The sequence below is a fragment of the Giraffa tippelskirchi genome, chromosome 13 (assembly GCF_054371585.1).
Source record: "Giraffa tippelskirchi isolate mGirTip1 chromosome 13, T2T-mGirTip1v1.2.pri, whole genome shotgun sequence".
In the NCBI taxonomy this organism is placed as follows: Eukaryota; Metazoa; Chordata; class Mammalia; order Artiodactyla; family Giraffidae; genus Giraffa; species Giraffa tippelskirchi.
In genome coordinates, this window is record NC_137287.1 from 65,079,475 (window position 1) to 65,090,528 (window position 11,054).

Below are 11,054 nucleotides of genomic sequence, written 5' to 3' on the forward strand. Positions count from 1 at the left end.
AAAAATATTTTATTCTGATTGAATAAAGTTATATAGTACTTGGCCCTTTCCAACTGTGGGACTTTGGGTATCACATTCATTCAAAGAGAAAGGAAGAGAACATATTTTCAGAAGAGCAAAAATATATATATATTTTTTCAGCTAGCAAAAAGTTATTAGAAATCAGAAGTAGAAATCAGCCAGGCACATGTGTATTTACTCATATCTAAACACCAGTGTTAGCAGAACAGAGCTGTCTAAACTGTGTGATGAAGGACCAGCTGTGTTTTGTTTTGTTTTCAATCCATCACATACCAATGCTTTTGTAAGAAGTACTGGGAAAGTGAAATTAAAAGACACACAAAACACTAGTCCAAATTTCTTATTCTTAGCCTCAACAGACAAATAGCCACAAACATTTCTAAACAGCTATCCTCTATTTTTGTATTTATGTCATCTTGGAACGATAAACAGAATAAGACCATAACCAAATATAAATCACTCTCTTGAGCATTTCTGCAGTAGAGTGCATGGCTCATATTTGGGGCTCAAAAAATGTTTCCTAGATAAATTATACAGATTTTAGCTCCGTCTATAGGAAGTTAATATTCTAGTTGGAGAGATGTGAGTGTAGATAAATAAATGCAACTAAGTTCATTTTTCTAGACAGATTCTTACACAGCATTTCCAAGTTTAAATTGTCAAAAGATTTAGAAGCCAGTTTCTAGGTGATTGCTAGGGGAAATCACAAGACTGATAATTAACTTCAATGCTGCAATCAGTTTTTAAGCAAAGAGATTATGTGTCTAAGGGAATTCAATAAGGAAATTCGAGTGAGTTTTCATATGGAGGAATTTACAGGGAAAATATTTCATTTCAATTAACAAAAATATCATGTAGCCTGATGGTAAAATGCACAATGCACACGGAAGTACAAAGAAGAGATGTGGTTTACCTGGTTCCAAGGCTGGCAAAGACTCTGGCCAATGAGAAGGGTGTGTGCGTGCTAAGTGGCTACAGTCACATCCAACTCTGCGATACTATGGACTATAGCCCACCAGGGTCCTCTGTCCATGGGATCCTCCAGGCAAGAACACTGGAGTGGGTTGACATAGTCTCCTCCAGGGCATCTTCCCAACCCAGGAATCGAATCCACATCTCATGTCTCCCACATTGGTAAGCCAGTTCTTTACCACTAGTGCCACCTGGGAAGCCCCACATAAGGAGGGTATTTAAGAGCAAAAATAGGAATTATGAAAAAACATGACCTACTTAAAACCTAGCCTAAGGAGTGCAGCCGCAACAGGAGGTAGGTAGATGTTGAGAAGAAATGCTAAAAAGAGAGGACCTAGGAAAGACTGCAATAAGGATCTTGTCTTTTAGGTAAATGATTTACAAGGAGCCAGGCAGGGTGGAGGCAAGGAGCTCATTTGGGGAAACACCTTGTGATCTTTTCCAAATTGGAAAACCATCACCTCACCCTCAAGATTCAGATACACAGCAGCATAATGAATGGAATTTTGGAAATACAACAAAGTGCCAGGAAAGAATTAAAGATTATATTTAATGTCACCACCCAGAGATGCAGACTGATACCATTTTGATGTGTCTTCTTCCAAACCTTCATCCATGTGCACACATGTACATACACTTTTCATCTTGAAAATCTGTTTTACTCTGCATGTAGTTCCCACTAGGCGGCTATGGATGTGCTAACACTGCACTCAGGGGAGGAGAAGCTGGCGGAGGCCGCCTTCCCGTTGGCAACACAGGGTCTCCTTAGAGTTAAGCCACGGAAACCTGGGTCAGCTTTATTCATCGTAACTGCCTCCATATTCCTGGGCATGTTCCCATTTAAGCACTCTCCCACAGCTAGATCCAATTAAACAGTGACAGTTTTTGTGGTCAGTGATATTTACTTCCTGCCTGAAAAGAGTAGGAGAAAAAATATGGCAGCTGCTGTATCACGTGACTCAGTTTAGCAAATTTGATGTCCCAGTTGTCGTTTGGTTTTGTGACCCTGGATGATTAATCCTTTCCCCTCCCTTTTGTGGCATTTCTGGTTACATTTGCAAAGCCAATGTTTTCTGAATTTTCTCACCCAAAACATTTGGTTCAGCTTGTTTCATAAGGACTGGGAAGTGAAAACTTGAGTTCATGGACATTCCTCACCACTGCCCCCCCTCCCCCCACCCCAATTATCGCTACTTTTCCAAATTGGCTTGTTTCTTTTCTTTGTTTCCTTTCTTACAGATTGTTTTAATTCTTTTCTTTTTTTTAAGTCATCATCTTTCCAAAGGTAGACACCATTTTATAGCTCAATATTTTTGTTTACTACTCCTCATGATTTCTTCTCTTTTTTCTTTAGCAGTGGTCAGATAATGCAGCATTTTAATACATTCAGTGAGAAAAGGATGATTTAATAGACTTGGTTTATTGTTTCTCATACTGCCTTATAACGTTGTGTAATTTTATTCTATCTGTAGATTCTTATAACAGATTTAATGTGCCACAATGTAATTACACACTGCAGATTGTAATCTTGGTGCTGGCGTTTTTATGATAAACACAACCATATGAAAATGCCCCCCAAATCAAATTCTCTAAGGCACTGTTGTGTTTCAAAGTTTCCATTAAATCCCTCCCCTCTGGCCACCACCTCTCTTAGATAGTTTTTACCGAAGCACACTTGAGCATAATCTCAGTGTGATATTTTTTAAGGATTTTAGTTGAAACAACTTAATGAAGCATATTGCTGGTCTTCCTAAAATAATATTGTGGGGTCTTGTTACTTTGTTAGTCTTGATAATAGTGACAGGATACAGACCATAAATGTCTTCTCTCCTAAGTTGGAGATGTGCTTCTAAGCACCTGGCTTTGGTTTGTTTTGTTTGAAAGCGCTGACCTATGGTAACTGATTCTTTTGTCCTGCTTAAATTTGCATTGGAGAATCTTCAAGACAAAGTTGTATCCTGTATGAATTAAATACATAGACTGGACCATACCCATTTCATGGACCGTCCCCAGCACATTCCCTCTGGGTCAACTCTATTTTCCAGTTCTCAGAATCCCTTTCTCCACTTATCTACTTCTCATTTGTCTTATATTCTTCTGTTGTGCTTATCTTTGCAAGCTGCTGTAAATTTGTTTTCATTACAAAAAGGACAAAGCAGTGTCTGAATTTTAAAATTTGTGATACCTTTCCTTAAAAACAGTTTATTCAAACAGGCTAAAATTTGGATTGGAAATGATCAGAGACCAGGTGTAAAATAAAACTTATTTAGGGTTTTCAGAAAAGAAAGATGATATATGTAAATCATGTGGCACCCATGGTTGCACAGGAAATACAGTGCACAATCTCTCCCCATTACTACAACTTAAAAATGAACAAACCAAAAAATCAAAACAAGCAAACCTCATTTTCATAGGTTTTAAAATCAGGAAGCAAAAAAAGAGCATTACTCATTAATTTTTATAATGAGATAGAGAATAAAAATTAATAGTACCCTAACTAAGAAACAAACATTTCTAAAAAGATCTCTTTTTGACCAAAAGAAATATGTTTAATAGATATGAGTAAAAATAGAGACCAAAAATATTTTATTTTTATTAGGATTTTATAATATATTTTCCCTTTACCTGAAAGATTAAGCACACTCAGGAAGACTTCATAGAAACTCTTAGAACTGAAAATATTTAGAAAAACCAAATTGAAGAGTTTAAAATGACAGAGGTGGAAATGAGTAGAGTAGAATTGAGATTTACTTCTGAGGGACACCTCAGGTTCACCATTAATCAGGGTAAGCAAAATTTAATATACTAGGCATGACTCCCAGAATAAATGAATTCCATTTTCACCAGTGAAATGATTGTATTTCATAATTTAGATGGATCCTTTTTTTAAAAAATATGTCACATGTACTTTTACTGTTAGAAAACAATTTCCCCAGTAGCAACAAATCATATACTTCATAGCCTGAAAACTCACATCAACTCCTGATATTTATACATGGATATTTCATACCTCTCGTTTTTCAGAGATACATATGAGATGTAAGAAACACAGACCTTTATTTTTCAAATGTTGGAAAATGGTTTATTTGTACCAAATTAATTTTTCACCAATTGTATGACTTTTTCATTTCCTGTGTGATGAAATGGATAGAGGGACCATCCCTGTTCTATTATACTCTTCTCTCCCTGGTGGGTCAGCTGGTAAAGAATCTGCCTGCAATGCAGGAAACCTTGGTTTGATCCCTGAGTTGGGAAGATCCCCTGGAGAAGGGAACAGCTACCCACTCCAGTATTCTGGCCTGGAGAATTCCATGGACTGTATAGTCCATTGGGGTAACAAAGAGTTGGAAACAACTGAGGGACTTTCACTTTCACTTCATCTTCAGGAAAGCCCCCAGGCTACCCCTCTGGACTGGCACTTAACCAGCTGGAAAAAAAAAAAAAAATGGAAAGAGACAGAGGTCAAGAGTAGGCTCCTGGCCCACTTAGTCTTGAGCTAAGTGGAACAGAAATCTAAACATAAATGTGACTCCAAGGTCACAATAGTAAAAGTGAATATCTTTCTTTCTCTGAGTATTGATGAAGTGTATTGCTGGGAGTGGGCATGGAAGAACAGAGTAGAGAGTTAGCTAGTGGATCATCAAGCCTCAGACTATACACATTTGTTGTTATTCTTTCTGTAAATATTCACTTGATTCCTATAGCACTAGGTACTATACTAGGTGCTGTGATAGAAGAGGAAGCCAGATAAGGAAGAACCTCATTTAACCCTTCTGTAAAAAATGCATGAACAAGATGATTGCAAAGGTCCTTGCTAACTCTAAATAAATAAATCTATTATAAAAAGTTAAAAGTACTACAGTGAGTATTATTGCCAATGTTGTCATTTCCTTCTTTTTTTTTTCCCCCTTTATTCCAATGTCCTTTCATTGGTCCCAAGCTTTGGGGTCAGGAGAAACAGGTAGGGAGTTTAAATAAAAATATCAATGGCAAAAGGAGAAAATAATAAAAGAAGGTAAAAGAATAGCACTGAACCATTAGTGGGCATCTACTTGTGGTGGGCATTTTATAAAGATGTAATTTAATCCAAGAGACAGAAATTTAGTAAGCTGCCACCCTCTAAAAGAAATTAGATCTAGACTCAGGAACCACATACTAATAAACTCTGTAAGTACAGGACCTAAAGCAGTGTTTGATAGATAACATGTGTCCTAGAAATGTTGGATACATTTAAATAGATGAATATGAAAGATGATAAATAACATAATCAGCATTCTAGCATTCCACCATCTTGAGGAGTGGGTCATCACATTATAGACATCATTTTCCTTTAGACACAAAGAAGTTATTTCTTGGACCTTAGAATGTTCTTTAGCATTTAGAAACAAACATAGAAATCATTTCTTTAGTGGAAGCATGAGAGCAAATTCCTCCACACATACACACGCACAACAAATATCTTTTGGTAAATAAATTATCATGTTTATCTCTTCAAATCATCTTGATGGCTACATTAGGATTACCCAGTTTCAGAGAGTGTTGTTCTCCATACTTTTTAGTAGACATATTTTTTTACAATACAGTGTTATAATACAGTCCACCTGAATATAACAGAAATCATTGTGCATGGCCCTCTCAGTGTTGTTCCACCCTAATAATGTGTGCTAAAGTTTTGAGCTCACTTTTAAATATGAAAACATTGTGACAGCTTTACTCCCATGAGATGGTAGCAAGAACAAGATATTTGGTGGATTTGACTAAGAAGACTAGCCAGTTTCTCCAACACACAAAATTGGAGAAAAACACGTCTGTTGTTAACAAAAAGAAAGTAAACTACTGATTGATAACCAAAAACAATAATAAATTTAGTAAATAGAATGAATAAGACACTCACTAGACAAAGCATAAAAGCAGATTACAATTATTAATAAATTTATAATATGTGTAAATAGATGTTTATTTTGAAGTATAGACTTGTCAGTTAAAACAATTCAGGCACTGTCTTGTCATTCTTTTTTTTATCAGCTTCCTGATAGCTATTTTTCAACTGCAGAATGCTGTAACCTTGTTTTTCTTTCAACCTAGATAAAAGCTTATTCACGTATCTAGTCTAAAGACGTTCACATTAAATGGCAATCAGACTCTAACTTAAAACTGTCCGAATGTTGCCATAATAATTTTTCTCATACACTAGCATTACAATTTAGTTTTATGTTAATGAAGATTTTATAGCTCTGCTAAGCTAGAGATAAATGTGTTTATCAAAAAGAAACCTTAACCAGAGCAATTATATAAGAAAAAGAGATAGAAGCCATCCAAATTGGAAAGAAAGAAAGAAAACTATACTATAAATGACATGAATATGTATAGATAGAAAACTCAAAAAAATACATAAGAGAGCTACTAGATTTAGTAAACTCAGAAAAATTTTGATATACAAGATCGACACACAAAAATCAGGTATGCTCTTAAATACCATCAGTGAACAATCAGAAAAAGAAATAAAGGAAATAATCACATTGACAATAGCATATAAGCAAGTAAAATACCTGGGAATAAATTTAACCAGGGAGGTGAAAGATTTCTACACTTAAAATTTCAAAGAATTACTGAAAGAAATTAAAGAAAACCTAAGTAAGTAGAAAGACATTTTGAGTTTATAGATAGAAAGATTTATTATTGTCAAGATGTCAGTACTATACAAAGCAATCTACAGATTCAACACAGTACCTATTAAAACTCCAGAAGCTTTTTTTTTTCTTGCAGAAATATAAAACTTATCCTCAAATAAGTATGGAATTACAAGGGCACCAAAGAGCTAAAACAATCTTGATAAAGGATGGACTTGGAGAACTCACTTCCTAATTTCAAAGCTTACCACAAAGCCACAGGAAATGAAACGGTGTGGTATTGGCATGTAAATATAAATGGAGACCAATGGATTAGAATTAAGAATCCAAATATAAACCCATACATCTATGACCAGTTGAGTTTTGACAAGTCCATTCAATAGAGAAAGAATAGTCTTTTCAATAGATGGTGCCAGGGCAACTGGATTTCTGCATGCAAAGGAATGAGGTTGAATTCGTACCTCATACCACACATAAAAATTAACTCAAAATGGGTCAAAGACTTCAATATAAGAGCTAAAACCATCAAATATTTAGGGGAAATCATGGGAGTAAATCTTCATGATCTGAGATTTGGCAATGCCATCTTAGATATGATACCAAAAGTACTAGAAACAAAAGAAAAAAAATATAGATAAATTGGATTTCATCAAAGATGTTCATTTCACTAAGAAAATGAAATAGTGCACAACACTGTGAATGCAGTGAATGCCACTGAATTGTACACTCAAAAAATGGCTAAAATGGCAAATTTTATTATATATATATATTTACCATGTTTTAAAATTAATAAATACAATTAATATTCCTATAAAACTTTGAATTGTATTCTTTAAATGGGTGACTTTTAGGGTGTGTCAATTTTAATTTAATAATTTGGTTGAAAGGTATAAAATAAGCATTTACCTGAAAGTCATGTTTACTGGATGCAACATAGAGGAATTTGCTTTATTTTTTGTTTTTCTTCATTGCTCATCTAAAATAATTTCAGATATCTATTATAACTACTTTCATGTTTTTAATCAACACTGAAACAATTTTGTTAGTTAATAAGCCATGAAGTCAATTCCTGTGGAGGTATCCATATGCTCACTATATTTAAATTAGAAACTTGTATCAGACTTATCCTGGTTCTGCACTAACATTATGTCTGTTTAGCCCCCTCAGAACACCACCTTATACAGTGCCTGCACACACTGGGTGTAGCCAGAGCTTAGTAGTAGTTTATGTGAATGCCTGTTGAGTCAGGGGAGGAGAATGCATGTGATTCAGTTTCCTTTTATCTACTCTAAACTTCTAAATCAATACCTTTCTGATTCCCAGAGGTGATTCCATTCTTCGAAACCTTAGCTCTTAAAGAGCCATCTGCCTAATAATGACAGACACAGTAAGTTAAACACAGCATTTTTTAGCCTCATGAAGCCTTAACATTGTACCATACCAATTAACCTTAACATTGTACCATTCTGCAAGTGTTAGGACTTGCAGAAAACTTCATAATCAAACATTTTATGTCCCTTGTAGCAGGATTTGTCATTTTAAGTAAAATTGTTTATGTTTGAATATCAAACATATAACTGATGAGGTGGAAAATTATATCATGGAACGTGAAATAGTAATTCTATGGAGTTGACACTAGGAATGTACTTAATTGAAGTATCTATAGGTAGTGGGTATGATTTTACTTCTTACATAGGAAAGATATTAAAAATTAAAACCAACAATTCTCAGATTTTCCATATTGGGAAACAACTCTTGATCTGGGGAAAATTAAAAGTTTGAGATTGCTGATAAACATAATTTGAAGTAAACATAATTTGCTCACCTCCCACTACTCATACTGTGACCCTTTCTTCTTTTATTATAGCTCCATATCCTTACACTTATGTATCCCTCTTCTTTTCTTTATAGTCACCCACCCCAAAGGCTGGTCACTTCATTTTAACAGAAAATGATTTAAGACTTAAAATCCTTTCAGAAGAACAGTAGCTTCTATAGCTGAAGCGATAGTAATAGGGTTGGAAAATTGATCAATTTACTTGACTTCTGCTTGCCAGTAGTGGTTTAGGTCATCTGGAGTCTTAGCTGTTCAAAGCCCAAAATAATCAAAATCTTTTGGGTTGCTTGTGCCTCACTTCTATCCCACTGACAGCAAAGCCTGTCTCTTCAGTTCCTGGTTGCCTGCCCAGTCTTTGGACCATCTGTCCTGTCTGGTCTTATGGTTTGGGTTTCCTCCTGCTTTCTGATTTCATGCCTGATTTCAGCCAAGAATAATTTTTCTCAGTTGTTGCTGTTTGTGGCTGTCCCGTCTTTACCTAGCTCCTAATTTCCATCTTGTTTTAATCCTCAGTCTCTCCTGTACCAGCTTCTGCTTTCACATTTGACACATTTCAAAACACCACTTCACTTCCTACCCAGTCTCAGGTTTGAGAGCAGCCCCATCATGCCCTAACTATGCCACTTATTGAGCTTAGTGCTCTGAAAACTCAATCTTGACTGGTTTTGGAGAGAGAAAAGGCAAAGAATCAAACACCACTTATTCAATTTTCATTAACAAGTATAGCAATTGTACATTTTCAATTAGTGGTTAAGTAATTGTTCCTTCATCATTTTAAAGTATATCTGTTTTTTTTCCCACAAAATAACTCACAAAAATGGCTGCTACAACCCTCTTCATCTATAACCCGAAGGTGATCTGGTTAAGCTACTGAACATTTAAGTCAATTGCATGGAAACAGTAGAGGTCAGGAATCTTAGAAGACACTGAATCCATAGGGAGAATGTTTTGCCAGACAGACACAGTTACCCAGATTATGCTGTTGGGTTTATTAATCCTGTTACTTTTTAGAAGAGGACCATGTGGTTTGGTAGATGAAAAAAGAGGTCATACCTCTGACAATATCTTTTCAAAGGAGGAATCAGTAAGACTTACTCTTTACACCCTTTTCTTTCAGAATTTAAAGGTACATTATTGACAAGTATTAATTGTCATTATACTCTGATTAAGCAAAAATTTTCATGCCTTTTGGGCTTCCCTGGTGGCTCAGACAGTAAAGAATCCACCTGAAATGTGGGAGAACTGGGTTCAATCCCTGGGTTGGGAAGATCCCCTGGAGGACGGCAGGGCAACCCACTCCAGTATTCTTGTCTGAGGATTCCCATGGACAGAGGAGCCTAGCAGGCTCTTTGGGGTCACAAAGAGTCAGACACAACTGAGCAACTAAACACAGCACATGTAATTTTTCTTCCTGCCTGCCTTCTCAAGACACTGGCAATCATCCTGGAATTGGTCTTCCATTCTCCACTGTATGTGTATGTGAATGTGTGCATATATACAATTTTCCTTATTTCTTCAATAGCATGTATTTAGTTATCTAGTTACATTTATTTTGTTCCTGTGATGAGCACTTTTTCCATCAGTTGTGACCAACTATGCCAGGGCTACTTGTCTTCTAATAAGTCTATTGACTCTTAAGGAGCCAAAACATAAAAAGGAAATGATCATTTAGGAGCTCAGTTAATCTGAGTCAATCATGCAGATATAGACCAATATGTGAGATTACCAAGGACATGCCTCTTTATGACTCCTGAAAGGAAATACTAACATAAAGTTCTTTTCAAAATGTTCCTCTTTAAATTTTCTGTTTAAAATGTTAAATACTATGACTCATATGCTATGTACAGATTATTATGACAGACATTGTCATGGAAAATAGTCCTCAGATTGTGGCTGGCTTGGCACTTTTGAATCTATGGGATTTCACGGTGATCTTTCCTTATAACCGGTTCAGCTTTAGATTACCTCATTCTTTGTATTTTATGTTGTATCCTTTGTATTCTATGTTGTATCCTTTGTATTATTTTAGTAACATTCTTTGTATTTTATGTTGTATCCTTTGTATTCTATGTTGTATCCTTTGTATTATTTTAGTAACATTTAAGAAATTAAGAACAACTTTTTTATATGCTTGGGTTTATTTGGATCTAACTTTTCAGACATCAGATTATGTTTGCCTTCAAAGATGTGGTTGCCTTGGTGTCCTACAAAGTAGTCTTATGGAAATACCTTCACAAAAATAAGTACACTGGCTAGGCAATGTGTCTCCCCAAGATTTCTATCAGAAAACAACCTGAAAATGTCCTGTGGTAATTTCAATACTTACTTTCCTTTTTATGGCCTTGTGTGCTTTAAGGAAAACTAAAAGAAGTATTAACCGTGCATTTGTTAATCCAATTTATGGGAACTGGAGCAACCCAGAGAAAACAGAGGTAAGTGGTAATGATGAACTGTATTGTTTCCGAAGGGAAAACACAAGCACATGCAATTGCACACACACACATGCACACACACACACACAGTGCTGTCTGGACATGTCCCCATATAATGGTTAAGAAATGTGTTTTAGTGGACTTATTTCTCCACCAGAGAGA

The 11,054-nt window shown here is 35.6% G+C and overlaps 1 protein-coding gene across 3 annotated transcripts in view; it reads left to right on the forward strand.

Moving 5' to 3' along the window:
- The window catches only part of MALRD1 (MAM and LDL receptor class A domain containing 1), a 764,811-nt gene that overhangs the window by 750,489 nt on the left and 3,268 nt on the right, over nt 1–11,054 (forward strand). For all 3 annotated transcript variants that reach the window (XM_081558804.1, XM_081558803.1, XM_081558805.1), the window contains one exon: nt 10,817–10,892. In XM_081558804.1, coding sequence (XP_081414930.1) covers nt 10,817–10,892 — 76 coding nt within the window. The remainder of the gene's footprint in view (nt 1–10,816; nt 10,893–11,054) is intronic.